Source organism: Montipora foliosa, chromosome 10 (assembly GCF_036669935.1).
Source record: "Montipora foliosa isolate CH-2021 chromosome 10, ASM3666993v2, whole genome shotgun sequence".
Taxonomy (NCBI): Eukaryota; Metazoa; Cnidaria; class Anthozoa; order Scleractinia; family Acroporidae; genus Montipora; species Montipora foliosa.
Genome location: NC_090878.1, coordinates 18274805 through 18289804, shown reverse-complemented (window position 1 = coordinate 18289804; position 15000 = coordinate 18274805). Strand labels below are relative to the sequence as shown.

The window sequence follows — 15000 nt, the reverse complement described above, 5'->3', positions numbered from 1 at the left end:
CTGCCTAACTTATTATTCATTAGAGGAAGAGCTGAGAACCCTATTTTTGTTAGCAAGCCATTGGCTTTCGTTTCTTTAGCTCTACATCTTGACTTGAGCATCATTCCCAGATTGGATTCCGAATTATCTCGTAAAAGCTGTCTAGTTCCTTGTGCTTGATTACATTCGAGCTAGAGATTGCAGCTGTTTTCACTATGTGTGGATTCGTATTTGCATGAAGTGCCTATTATTTGTTAGTAATATCAAGTTAAACGTGTTATGCCTTTTAGAGGCATCCAGGAGAGGCCCTAGAGTGAAGATTTATCACATGCTTTTTTATACCGTAGAGGTGTATATTACGTTGCCGAAGTGAAAACGCTCTGGAGGAATATGCCCATTAGATTAGCATGGTTTTTGGACAATGGGTTAAACATAGATTTAGCATTGTGTGCACTGCTCTCTGTCTCATTGATATTGATATTTTGCCCCTTTCTTATCCTTAGATATCTTCACTTCCGTTTTCTGGTCTTCAGGGGGCCGAAATTCTGCTAGGGTGGTTCAGCTAATAGAGAATCGCAAGTCCACCGTACTTGCTTCCAAAGCGACGGTCTGGGACATGTGAAAATTACTTGAGAGCTTTTAACACGTGGAAAGCCTTTGCTAACGATGTCCTGGTTACTTCGGAGTTTCCAGTCAGACCAATTGATTGTGCCTTCTACATGTACTTGCAATACCTCCTCGAGTTGTTCAAGTCCGTCGCTACCATCAACTGCGCCTTCTACGCGTCCAAGTGGATACATCTTGCAGGCTTCGACTCACCAACAGCACACCCTACAGTTATTGCTGTAAAAGAAGGAGCTGTTCGCCTTGCCAGTCAGCCAATAGCCAATAGAAAGGAACCCCTGGAAAACCACCACCTCATGCTTCTTCCTGCAGTGTCTAATCTAGACGACTTTTTGCAATTAAGAAATTTACTTATGTTCATTCTCGCATTTTCTTGGAAGTTATGCGTTATTTGTAGCAGGGATGTTCAGTTTAACGAGGGTCATGTTACAATCAGCATAGAGAAAAGCAAGACTGACCGGCTGAGGGAGGGCAGATCGGTCGTTATTGCTGAATCTTCATCTAACACCTGTCCGTGTTCTTTTTTTAAATTACTTAAACAGTGTATGATGAAGGTCCAGATTCCTGTGAATTCAGATGAGTATCTTTTTGGGGCCATATCAGCTTCAGGCAATCATAAGCGCCTTATCTCTAGTAACAAGCCGATTAGTCTTTCCACTATAGGCAGTCTTTTAACAAGTCTTTCGCGAATATTGTACCTGATATCTCTAAGTCGGTTTAGTACTCATTCAGCTAGATCAGGTGGAGCTACTTTAGCCACGAGCTCTGGTTTTTCGGATAGGAATCTTCAGCGCCATGGTCGCTGGGCTTCAGTTACGGCGAAGAACAGTTCTTAAGGATTCTCTTGCAGTCTCGAAGATTCTGAGGATCTGTCTCTGTGAGCTCAAGGCCTACCTTTTGCTTTCTGTCTTGGGCTAGGGTGACCAACACGCCCATGGCTCAACCTTTGAGTGTGTTCGGTTTTGTAGTGAAGGCAAAATATGTAATTTGTGATAATCGGTATTGACATAAATCAACATTTTACCGACACGGAACAGAGAACTAGCTGCGAGCATGGTACACGTGGGCTCATAAGTGGTACGTTTGTAAAAAGAGGTGGTTGAGAAACTTGTGACATTCTACGCTCAGCCTTGCCACTAGCACTTTCGCATTAGCTTTATTTTTATTGAGTAATTAGTGTTATCTGATTTATTTCTCATTCCGTCGTATATAGATTTACCTTAAAACCCCAAAGGTGGTACCCCTACATTTGGTCGGGGGTACACGGTCCCTATTTGTCCTAACAAGAGGGTTTTTAGAGTTTACGTGTCCATCTTTGGCACATATAGGACGTTACCTGATGTATCTCTTATTCACTTCGTTGTAAGCTTATAGTCACAATGGTTAACCAACGCACCCATGTTTCAACCGTTGAGTGTGTTGCAGGCAAAATTTAAGGTTTCTTGAGCAGTGACAAAAGGAAAGCCTGAAAATCTTTCCTTTCCTTACTGCTCATTTAATGTTAATGAATAACTGCAATGATTCTCTCCGTAGTTCAAATAAATATAATTCTCGGAAAATAATTTTTGAGTAAAGTGGTGGCTGACTTTGCCACAAACACAGCATGAAATATGTTCGCCATGAACCAAGGAATCTATTGATAGACTAGGCCTTGGTGTAGCTATATCAAATCACAAAGAGAATATAACAAAAAAAAAAAAACAGTGAAAGAAGGAAGGCCCGAAAAGCAGAAGTCCGAAATTCAGGATTATGTGGCGTTGAAATTAAGAAAGAGGGCATTACAAGGAAACGCCTTTTCATCCAAATGTACTACTTGATCAAATAGAGGAACTCGTGGATTGAATAAGCTATGCCAAAATAACCACAAACTTTGGATTTATCATACATCTTCACAAAAATTATGAGCAAAAAATGCCAAACACCTTATTTCATCGTTACTGAAATAGGTAACATAAGAGCCTGCAAAATCGCTCGTGAACAGTAGGAAAAAATATCCTTTTTCCAACTACGCTATTGGAGGTTCGACTTGGGGGGTATTTACACGAGACCGGGACGAACTCAGACCTGTATGAACTTTTACTGGTATGAATCTTTTGCAACCGTTTACATGAAACCGGGACGAAATTTTTTGGTGCATGATTTCGGGACGAAATGCTGTTTGTCAAATAAATATACGGTGGACCCAAAAACATACAGGCTTCAAATTTCTGGACCCGGTCTACCTGAGATTTGTTTTCATTTGCATGATAATGGTACGAACTCAGAGCGCTCCGAGAATTTCTCGTCTCGATCCAGCAACCGAGACCATAGGCAGCCCAAGCTCGCGTCACTACAGACAGCCGTTGAGAATTTAAAAGCGTTATAAGACTTTGTATGAGAAATAAAATGCCGTCGATTATTAAGCCTATCGGACCCAAGCTCCGTGTCCCGTGCGGTTATCAGCAGCTGTTATGGAATCGAAGCAGATAATGCTCATTTCCAGCCAAGTGCGTGGGGATTTTTGACGACGAAACATTCACGGAGGTTCGCAAATGATGTGGCTTTAGCTTTGCGCGAAAAAATCTTGGCTGGGATGGATTTTCGAGTCGCAAACCGCCCCTGAGCTGACAACGTTCGAAATCTTAGTGTGCAGCCTTGACTTCGTCTTAAAACATTGGAAACACGGAATTCCCGAAACGATAAAATAAGCTCCAATAAGCACAAGAATACACCAGAGGTGAGTCATTTTCATTCCTTTTATTGAATGAACGTTAAATTGAGCGTTTTTTAGGCTTCATAATCGACGGTCTTTTATTTCCCTTACAAAGTCTTATAACGCGTTTAAATTCTCAACGGCTATCTGTAGTGACGCGAGCTTGGGCTGCCTATGCCGAGAGGAAACAGACTGGTCTGTGTTCAATGTCGGGCCGCTGGAAACGAGGTTGAAAAAAGCACTGCAACGAAAGTGTCAGCGGGTTCCAGCCACAAGGAGGTAGGTACTTGGTGTCTTTATTTCTATTGTTTCAAATTTTTTTAAACAAGGTATAAAACGTTCAGTAATTATACAATTATCCTAACCTAACCCTAACGCTTACCCTAACGCTAACCCGGTTTGGCCAACACATCACGCATGCACACAAGCAATCCACCCGGTCAATTAGCAGCCATGGCCAACCGTTTCGGTCTTTCTAGGCTTCATCTGCATGGCGTAGCTAACATACGAGGCGGAAGTTTAGGCATGCCTTTAACTGGCAGCTCCACATACGAGACGTGAGGTGAACTGTGTTAGGAACAGCAAAACTGTTCTCCCACGGCAAGGCGCGTGTGGGATGGTGGATCACATTAAGAGATCGGTGTATTAGCGTGTGTTACCTTAGATTTTTTGTCGTTTTCACTATCACAGAACTTTTTACTTGGAAACCACATTAAGAACACTAAATGTCCACCTTACTAACCCTTTTTATTCTTGCAAAATCCTTAACCCTTTTACCCTTTAGCCTGGAAGAAAAGCCCCTTTTTTGAGTGGGATCTCCCCGAGCCGTGCATTTCAGAGGGGATCCCACCTGGAGATGGGTAAAGAACTCGTCTATTAACCGAGCCATGAGGGCCTGGGAAAATGATTTTATTGCATGCTTATTTCTGCCCGTCGCCGTTACAACCACACTCAGTTCTACTGACGAAATCGCATTACATTAGTTTAAAGTGAAGCTCCCCAGACGCGTTTACGCGTTTTCGACATCATTTCACGGCACACCATTCTAAACCTACTCGATGGATATCAGGAGGCATTAACGGTTATAGCGCAAAAGCGAGCGTAATATCGTCTAATTATTATACTTAGCCGACGAGGCAGAAGGCCGAGTCGGCTAAAATTAGGCGATATCACGCAAGCTTGAACGCTATAACTGTTTTATAATTCAACACATTGATAACAAATGTAGATTCCGAAATTGTAACATTTGTGTAGCGGCGGCGGTCCGTCATTTTGACATTTTCTTGCGAAATCTACATCTATCGCCGAATAGACGTCATGTAGACCTACATCTATCGAGAGCTTTATTACCATATTTGGGCAATGCATCAATTATTAATGTGTTGAATAGAGCTTTTTCGCTTGTACATTTTGTTTTCCCAATACAGATCATGTGATAATACTCAGGAGGTTTGGTCCTTTGTTTTATCCATTAAAAAGAGTGCATGCAAGCATGAATATGTTTGCATGCACTATTTTTAATGAACAAAACAAAGGACCAAACCTTCTGAGTATAGAGTGTTTTCACTCACGTGACCAGCAGCCATATTGAATTACTGAAACAAAGGAAAGTATTTGCGTAAAAGTAGAGATCAATTCCCGGAGGATTAGTTTGGTACATTATCATGGCCGCCATTTCTTTGTTTTGGAACACCAACATGGCCGCTGTGACGTCATGTGAAAACGCTCTATTATCACATGACCTGTATTGGGAAAACAAAATGTACAAGCGAAAAAGGTTACAGCTATGGCTCCCTAAGGGTATTAAATGTGTTTCCGTTTTGCTGCCGTTGCGTGTTAAAAATCAAAAGGTAAGACTGCTGTTTTACAAATCACCCTTACAATGACAAAACAAGTTCCAGACCTAGAGAAGGGAACACTAATAATGCGACGGTGTCAAAGCTGCCTCCCTCTACTTGCTAAAAATCAAATTATTAAAATGTGTTTTTACTAACCACCCTTACAATTAATAAACAAGTACGTTCCTGACCTATGGCAAGGAAAACTAGTTATGCGACGGTGTCAAATTCAAAGCTGCAGTGCTAACTTGGTGTCATCTCTATGCCTTGGTATCCTGGACCATAACCGGTGGTTGGTTTGGATGCGGCTCCTTTAGTGCCTTTTGCTTCCCCTTCACTCGCATGCGATACAGAAGGACCGATGCAACGACCGCGATCAAGAGCCCAGCTACAGCACAGCCCACGGCCGAGAAAAGCAGAACGTTGTTTGTACCTTTCTCGCGAACCACCTCAGTGATTGTGCCTGTTTCATCTTTGTCCACGTCTCCACCCATGTTGGGAAATGCGTTCTCAACCATTACCACATACTTCCTGTTTAAGTGCTCGTGGACAAACTCTTCCATGATTTTTTCAAACTTTTGACATTCTCCCTCACGCGCGCAGCGCAAGAGTTCTGTACAGATGTCGTGAAGCATGTCAATCCAGCGTGGAACCTTTGCTGTCTGGTTGTCATGGAAAGCGTCGCTAAGATACCAAAAGTAACCTGTGCGGTTGGTCACGCGACGAATGGCAGCGATCAGAGGAAGATACTCGCTCCAGCTCAGCTCATGAGGACAGAACGTGGTGCTGATTGGCGTGAACGCCTGACCATCTGCGTTTAATGCGGCGTCGCACTCGGTAGCAAGTGTAAACAGACGAGATTTCTTCACCTCTCCTTTCTTACCGTACGGGCGAACAGTATCGGCATCAATTACCATGTGGTCTTCTGTGAAGCCATCGTAGGTTGTGAAATTGTCGGTATGGACCCTCGGATAAACAGCTTTCACTTTGCACCAGCCAGGCATCCGCTCAGTTCCCCTGATCCCACGGATGGTGTCGCCGTTGGACAGCTGAGAGACGCGAATGATCCCCTTGCTCTGTTCCTCTACGCGCATTTCACTGGAAACACAGTTGACATTGCAACAGTTACTGCAATCACTGCAAACATCACTGTGCACTAATGCTCCACGGACAAGGATCCCGACGATTACCAGCAGCAAAATCGATAAGTGACTCATTGCAGCTTTGAATTGTCTAAAAGCGGAGAAACAAACATCGACTGATTGAGGCACAAATGATTGACTGTTCTGTTTTCAAATGAATATTTCGGGCTCTTAGTCACAATATTGATTTTTCAGTGTAAGGAAAGAATTAGGGGTAGGTAGAACACTTGGAGAAAGTTTAGGAAAACTGCGACAGCGTCTGAATGACAGCTAAAACTTTGCTATTAGAAACCAAATGCAATCACACTGCGGCAAACCTCTTACAGAGCTTTACTGTGACCGTCAACAGTACGTCACAGAACAAGCTCCAACATTGAAATTAACAACCATTAATTTGCAGACAATAATTATAAGCCGTTATGAATAATTTATCAACTCAATAATGAGTAAATCAAAATGGTATCTTAAAGCTCCAATCATCCAAAGCACAGTTCACTAAAAGACTTGAAATTGAATCGAACGGCCAGACATTGAAGGCCCGGTTTCGAAAAGCATTCTATGTTCCCATAAATATATCTTGTGTTAGGCAGGAAGTTCCAATTAAACTAAAACGAGAGATGACTTGTTCCTGTTAAGCTTTTCCACGAAATGTAACCTAATTAACATGCATGTTTTGCTTGACGTATAAGTACGAAAATATGAATTTCTAACCAGTAGTGTCCTGTTCTAAGTATTGAATCTCTGCAACAGGATAAAAAGGGCTTGTCTGCTATCAGAGCTCGTAAAATTGCCCCCTCAGCAGCTATTCAAATTTGAGCATTTTCAACTCAGTTTCTTTAAGACTGAAACGAACGTCATCACAGTAACTCAGAGTAATTACTACAGACGAAAACAAGGCAATTAATGAATCAATTAGAATTCAAAGAAGATTCGAGTAGCAGGCGCTTAGCGGGGGAAAACGCATTCGAGCGAGTCTCGAGTGGTTTTGGTTTTACTTCTGATTTGGTCAGGAAGTGGAGCGAGATTTTTGAGCCTAATGCAAAGTGTAGATATGCAACCCCCTCCCCTAGACCCTATTTCAGACAACAAGAAGAGGGTCTAAGTGCCCCATTTTTCACCAAAACAAGCTACTGATTTGGCATCAAAGTTCTTGTAAAGATAAAACTCTATACCTTACTTCAGACTACAGAAAAGACAATGGCCCATTTTCGGACCAACATTGTCAAAATCTGTAACGTCCCGATTTTAGACCAAAATTGCTGGAGAGCCATACCCCTTGGAGCGATACACACCCATGTTAACATAAGGGAGCATCCGCCTACACAACCCCCTCCTCCCCCCCTCCTAATACCATGGGGACAAAACCAAAATCAACACTCAATTGGAAATTGCTCTTTGACCAAATTATATATCATGAGTTAACCCGAGCTCTGTTTTGTGCGTTGAAGTCAACATTGCTCTAAGGAATGTATACGCAGATCATGCACCTCAAAAGGGAAGTTATTAAACTCAATTTTGACACGAAATAGCATGAATACGACTTAGATTCCTTATGGGACGACCTCGCAGATACTGAGGTAGTGTGTAGTTACAGTTGAAATTTTCAGCCCAGAAGATAGAAACGATTGTCGGGGTTGAGTAGGACTTTCCTGTTTGATCTAAGTCCCGTGTACTGATGGGATTAAAACGTTATCCGTAAAACGCCCCAGGATTCATGCGCATGGAAAACTTTCGACGCTTTTACGAAGGAAAAGTTATATGTGTGGAAGAATCCCGTGTAAGCTAGAAATATATAACATTGTGAGAGGTTCATTGATTTCAAGATTTCAAGATCTCTAGCTCTCTAGCTACAGTTTTCTTGTCTGGCGTTTCTTGTAGGATTGCAAAAATGGTTCTCAAATTGATTTCGTTTCTCTTCTAAGAATTTGCTTTGTTCTACATGATGTGAGCGCATTGTTCTTTGTTTGGAACTCGAAGTCAGGAAATATTTGAAGGGAGCGTAAAGCGACGTGAAATCACGGTCTTCATAATCTTACAAGGATAAAGTTTTAGATATGAAGCCTGGACTCCAAATTTACACATTTCGTGTACGTTTAAGATAGTTGATCTTCAGCGCATTTTCCGGTACGTCCGTAGCAGGTGATTAACAGTTTTAACGAAATCAGTCGAAAATAATGATCTGAAAGACTTCTTTGTTAGTCACTCACCTCACTTATCTCTTCTCTGTTGCCAGCGAGGAAAGCTAGATAACCACACGATTATGCTGCTGCCTTTGTCAGCCAGCCTCTGAGCGTGTGAAAGACCTAAACGGTTTTGCCGCTTGAAGTCGTGTGCTTATTATATAAGGGAAATTATGAAGGCGTTTCTTGGAAAGGAAGACTTTATGAAGATGCTTCGCTTGCATTTTGTAGCAGGGCGTTATAATTAAGCTGAAACGGAAAGTGAATTCAACTTAATTTATAATGAACACTCCTGCCATGCAGCGAAAATGGTTTTTGTCCCAGGAAAGTTCTTGTATAAAGTGCCCCCGTGAACGAGAAAAAGATTAAAACTTTACGTGATTCAGGTGTTAAGATCGGGGTTGCAAACATTTTCGGCTGCAATAGACCAATTTCGATTTAAAATTGAGTCCCAAAACAAAAGACATCATCTAGAAACTCTGGGGTATAAATATAAGGATTTGTATGAGTTTATTTCCCAGAGCCTCGAGATGATGCCTTTTGTTTAGGACTGAATTTTAATATATCGAAAGTGGTCTAAAGCACCTACATGATATTTTGGACGACCTTAGACCTCATTAATAAGCAAAATTTATACTTGGAAAAATAATAATTAAAAGATACTAAAGGAACTTTCACACTATTGCATGTCTCACTTTCAGATTTCAGGTTTTTGTCAGACCAAATTACGAGGATCACAGCATTACTTGATTTCATATCCGCAGCTCAGTATGTGGTTCATTTCATATATCATTTTGTTCATTGATTCATTCCTCACGGGAACATTAGAACCCACAAATGACCAGCTCCCAACTTCAGTGGCTTCATAGCTCAGTTGGTTAGAGCGTCGCACCAGTATCGCGAGGTCACTTGAAGTCCTAAAGTTTCAGGCTTCTCTACGCAATTGCTAAAATTGCGTCCATAACTGCGAGGATCATAGAATGACTTGATTTCATATCCGCAGTAACTGTTCAGTATATGGTTAATTTCATATATCATTTTATCCATTCATTGTTTGCACGAGAAACATCTGATTCAGTATTTCGCCCAGGGCTAATTAGTATTCGATTTATGTGCACATCGGAACAAGAGAACCCGGAAGAATGGAAAGCTGTCGCAGCCTTTCATTTAGTTAAAATCACACGAATTCACCCTCCACGATTACATTACAATTGAATCGAGCTATAACTCATTCAAATTGACGTTTTGGAGTAAGTGAAAATCGTGAACTAAACACATTCACTGTCTCCGCTGAAACAAAGGCAAAGTTCTATCTACATTTAGTCTACTATGTCGAAAATCTTATGATCTCAAATCACTGACAATTATTAGTTGAACAGCATTAAATGTTCCACTTTCCAAGCTTATTATCGAAAATTTTAATCCTCTTCTTGTATGGTCATTTGGTTGAGAGGATGTTTCTTAGAAAGCGCGGTATAATGCTTTCCAGTAAAGTCAAGCAACCATAAAAGAAACTCAAGGCCAAAACCCTTGCTTGTGGTGCAGAAGAATAAGCTCTACGTACAGACACATTTTTCAATTCCCTATTTTATCAATCAATCTCCGTATTTACACATTCCAGTAAGCGGACATTTTTAAAATTAAAATTGGATTTTTCCTTTGTTTATGCTTTCTCTTAAGCGGACATCCCTCGTATAATAATTGAATCTTGGCAATGAAGTTTATCTTTGATTTGCAATTAAAACAAAACTATGACTTTTGACAGAGCAACAGAACAGTGGGGTCGGTTTTGTCAAATCTCCATTAATGACTCGGAATTGACACTCCTTTATCTAACGCAGAGTCTAAACACATAATTGAATTGAAAGGACTGGTTTTGGGATACAACCGTCGACAAGCATGATTTGTTTCTGTTCTACTTTTCCACGAAATGTGACCTAATTAACATGTAACGTAGAATTCCGAAAGTAGGGGCACCCAAGAGTAACGTTAATTTTAAGACCTTTCTAATGCTTCCCGAAGACAACAGCCCTCTTGAAAGTATCGGTCCCTTCAAATTAATTGAAATTCCATAAGAATAAGATCATCAACATTTCAAATCCCTTGTCCCTGTGCTCTTACTGAGGGCCTCAATGCATTGCGTTTTGCAAGAGAGAAGGTGTCCTGTACTGACTATATCTGCCGATTAGAAACCCGAGTTACTTGCTTGGTTCAGGCTTGCTTGCTGCGGAAGCAATAAACTTTGATCTCGTTGTACCAACTTCAGTCTACCGCAGCACAAAACAAGGGTATTGGGTGTGGTTGCTGGACTGCTCGACGAAATGGACATGCAGGCTGAGGATTAAAAATTTTGATAATAAGCTTCTTCCGAACTTGAAGACGACATGTCAGTGGTCCCGTTCAGCAGAGGATTAAAAACTGTTTCTCTTCGAGCAAATAGTTTATTGACCGTCGACTCTAATCGAGCTTGGTTGTGACAAGTCGTACTCGAGTTGATTTGATTCCAAACGGTTTGACTCGTACTCGAATATTGAAGTACCGAGCGTGTTTGCCAGCATTCTCGTCCCAGACCCTTACGATCGCGCCCAAACAGCAGCAGTAAACAGGGAAATTAAGGACGGTGCCTCCTATTGCTATTGTGCATACGTTCTGCGCATCTCGAGATACCCGGGTTTCCTATCGGTAATGCTTACTAATACAGTGATATTTTCGCGCGGTTTAAAACTATCTAGAGAAAGTAGATCTTAGTAAGTACTCTTGCTATCCAAGCTTCAATTTAGGAAAGAACGCCATATATTGCTTTGTATTTTAAAGCTTTTTATTTATAAATAATGACTTTCAACCCTGGGAACAAAGTCATTATTTATAAATAATTACTTTGCTCCCAGAGGTGAAAGTTATTATTTGTAAATAACAAATTTGACCAAATTTGTTGATATATGAATAAGACGGTATCTCAGTGACATTTGGAAAATTTACGATTTGTATATAATGCTTTTAGTGCCAAGTATTATTTATAAATCAACTGCCCATACGTCGATTATTTATAAATCGTCCGACGGGAACTTGGATCTTATTTATTAAAACATTTCTGTCGCTTTCAATGATTTATTAAATAAGGAAAAAAACGGCGTGAATTGGATCGAAATAATAATTTTACAAACGGCGCCCCATATGGGAGACCCTTTTTTTCTTGAGCAGATGAGACAAATAGGGTGCTAGAACAACAGGTTCCAACGGCAACACAAAATAGACACCAAACTCTTCACACCATCTCATCTTCGGGACTTAAGAAGATATCTGTTTGTAGTTGATAGTTGTCTCGACCTAAGCTGGTCAGTGATCAAATCAGCCTTAAGATGAGCTAAAGAGTCAAGAATTGTAACCTAGCTAAGTTGCTCAGAAATGGCCTGTTGAGAGAAAAGAAAACAGATAGCAAACAGAAAAAAGTAAAGATAAACCGAGTAAAAGGGGGTGCGCCCCCTTTATTCCTCTCAAGGCAACATGACCAAGCGGTCGTTCCCTCGGGCTCTGAGTTACGCGAGGAAAACATCACTTTCATTGCATTGAGTTGCTCGCGAAAGCCCCAAAATAGGGTTCAGGTTTCAGATTATAATTGCCCAATTCCTGACCACGATTCATAGCTACACTTATCAAGCGGGTAATCTTTGACGCTCTCGTCCTTGCAAGGAGAAATCTAATTTCAGGGTAACAGTAGACCCTGTAGTGACCGGTGAACCCAATTAAAAATAGAGTTCAGATTTCTTTGATGTATCAGAGCTCAACTAATACCGAAGGCTCTTGACTCTTCAACAAAAATACAATACGCCCTGCTTAATAGGGACCAAAATACAGCCGATTTCCAAAGCGGAACGACGAGGGTGCCCTTGGCTCCATGATAAAACAAATACGCCAATGCTTTAGAAATAAGATACACTGGGGGCACCAGCCAGCAAGTCTTCCCCTTCCAATTCTGGACAAATGCTTAAACACCCGAGGTCCCTTGATTCCAGAATCTGGAAAAGAATCTGGCGACCTTCTTATTGTAATAATTAGCGAGACAATCAACTGTAAAAGGGCCCAGGAGATCATTCAAAATGTTAAAAACTTTGTCTCTAACTGCCAATCGTCAACATCGACAAATTTGCTCACAAAATCCGCTCTGTTATTGGAATCCGTAGGAGTCCATTCAATTTCAATTATATTCCTAATTATATTCTTCCTAATTATATTCTTAGGGCAAATTCATGTAAATCCATCTTCATACTACCCACATCAACGATTTTAGCCGTTCCTTGGTTATCCATGTACCATTTTATCCGGGTAGCGCTTAAAATTAGCTGCAAGCGAGCCTCGAAGGATTATGAACATTTGAATATTCATTGCCGTTTCTCAACAATGGACACTCGCTGGACCTTGAAACTTTATCAAGAGAAGTAAATTTATCCTTGTGGTCATCGCCAGAGTTTGAGCGTGACTGATGAATGAGTGACAACGAAGGAAGCTGCAAAGTCGCTTAAATCGGGTTAAATCACGCAAATAACCGCACTGAAAGCGAGAAAGTCACTAGGACAATAAAGTACGACTTTTTTAATCGAGAAATTTTCGTGTGAATATCTTTTTGATCATGAGTTTGTTATCAATACCCTCCGAGCCTGGGCTGCCTGTGTACGCATCTAACGAAAGAGGCTCGTCCCAATGCTTAGCAGCGGCAAGTGTCATTTGGAATGTAGTTATTCTCGAGAGCCTTCCTGTACTTCTCCCCGTAGACAAAATTTCTCCGATAAATGACGCTAGCTACCTGGCCTACTCTAAACTCTAAAATTCATAGACTCAATAACACTAATGTGGTAGACAATACTTTGCACCCTCACGTTCGTAATGAATCCCAAACTAAGCCAATCCAAGTGAGGAACTTTGTCAGTAGCTTCCCAGACTATAATTGAATAACATTCTCAAGGACTGCTCCGGTCTGACCTTGTAGCTCAGTCGGTAGAGCAGCGGTAATCTAACCCGAAGGTCGTGGGTTCAATTCCCACCCTGGTCAGAGATTTTCTCTGTCCTTGTGTGGGCCCATTTCCATCAGTAGGGCTAACGCTTACATGGTTCATATGGGGTAGATACTTCGCACTTCACATTACACTGTAATCAGTTAAGTCTGTCTAAATATAAGTACTACACGGCCAACGTTTGCAAAAACGTAATCCCTAATTATTCTTGATTACATGCAGAGGTAAAGCCAGCTCGAGCTATGTCAGAATGAACTCTGTTTGCCATCGCCTTTGTCAAATCATAATTGTCAGCTATAGCCCAGTCCCCATCAAAGAAAACGACAATTAAAATGCCGCTGGCTATCCACCATGCAACCAAGGGGCGAATGATATTAGTGAAAATATAAGGGGCCACAGAGAGGCCGAAAGGTAACACTGCAAAATAATAATAGCGTGTCTCATTGTGAGCTGTCCATGAAAAACCTAAATATGTTTGTTGTGGTTGGAATATATCGACATTGTGATACCCACTGTTAAGGTCGAAAAACCCCCTTGCGAAACATAAACGAGGGTGTTTTCCAATCCTCGTACTTGATCCTGCGCTTTACCAGGAAACGATTAACATACCTTAAATCTAAGATTCACCTCTTTTTGCCATCAGGCTAAAACGAAACTGATAATGGGTTGACAACAACTGGTTTATAAAATACACGGGTAATCCTAGTACCCGCTAGTAATAGCTCAGATTTGTTCATATTATTTGCCTCAGAATACACAGAACGTTGAAGGAAATAATAAAACGTGACACCTTTATATCAATGATAAAATACATAACGACTGCGATACTTGGAGGGATATTATTTGCTCTTGGTGGGGACATTTTATCTGATTTTACCCATTTTGCGGACCCTAGGGAAGAGAATTCGACCCAAAATTCTTCCGAAAAGTCAAATACCCAACATATGCCTCCCCCTTACCCCACCCCTTCTGGGACTAATTGATATTAATAGGATGCCTAAGAGATGGAGGTATGATGGAAGATTTATACAAAAGCCATGAACTCATTGCTACCCAATGCAAACAGTACCAATGTCGGCACTGCAAATAGCTTTTGTGCTAGTTTATGTGTACTACCATATTTTTTCTTGCAATGCCAGAGACAGGTCAGTTCTCCTGGAGTCCATACCATTCCCGATTTTTTGCGGAAGTATTTCTAGTTCTGTGCAGATCTCATCCAGCGGGTCACATCTGCAGACCACAAAAATATTAGTTATCTTTGTACATGTTCTTTCTGGATGTAATCTGGAAGTGTGTAAAAAATTATGTTATTTTATTTCAGTTTTCTCAAGCATCCCGGCGGTCAAATGTGATTGGCTAATTCCGCGCGCTCCAATGGTCCGGATTTTCCCATCTGGACCCTGCTTACGGACCGCTCCAAATGTCACATTTGCACGTTCGTTTTCCCTTTTAAACGAATAGTACATGAACTTCCTTTCTTATTTTGCATTATCAAGCTCACTTTTTCAGTTTAATAATACAATTCCACTGATCCTC

The 15000-nt window shown here is 41.1% G+C and overlaps 2 protein-coding genes across 3 annotated transcripts in view; both read right to left on the bottom strand.

Moving 5' to 3' along the window:
• LOC137972582 (ER membrane protein complex subunit 1-like) overlaps positions 1 to 15000 on the bottom strand; it is a 164335-nt gene that overhangs the window by 71575 nt on the left and 77760 nt on the right. The gene's annotated exons all lie outside the window — the stretch shown is intronic.
• Positions 3576 to 8620, bottom strand: LOC137973064 (uncharacterized). Of its 2 annotated transcripts, none has more exons than XM_068819788.1 (2): positions 8483 to 8620; positions 3576 to 6366 (listed from the first exon to the last, which is right to left on the bottom strand). In XM_068819788.1, exon 2 carries the CDS (start codon positions 6348 to 6350, stop codon positions 5394 to 5396), a length of 957 nt encoding a protein of 318 aa, XP_068675889.1. In that variant the 5' UTR covers positions 6351 to 6366; positions 8483 to 8620; the 3' UTR covers positions 3576 to 5393. The 2 variants fall into 2 exon arrangements, with proteins under 2 accessions (XP_068675889.1, XP_068675890.1); XM_068819789.1 differs by lacking the exon at positions 8483 to 8620 and adding an exon at positions 6987 to 7155.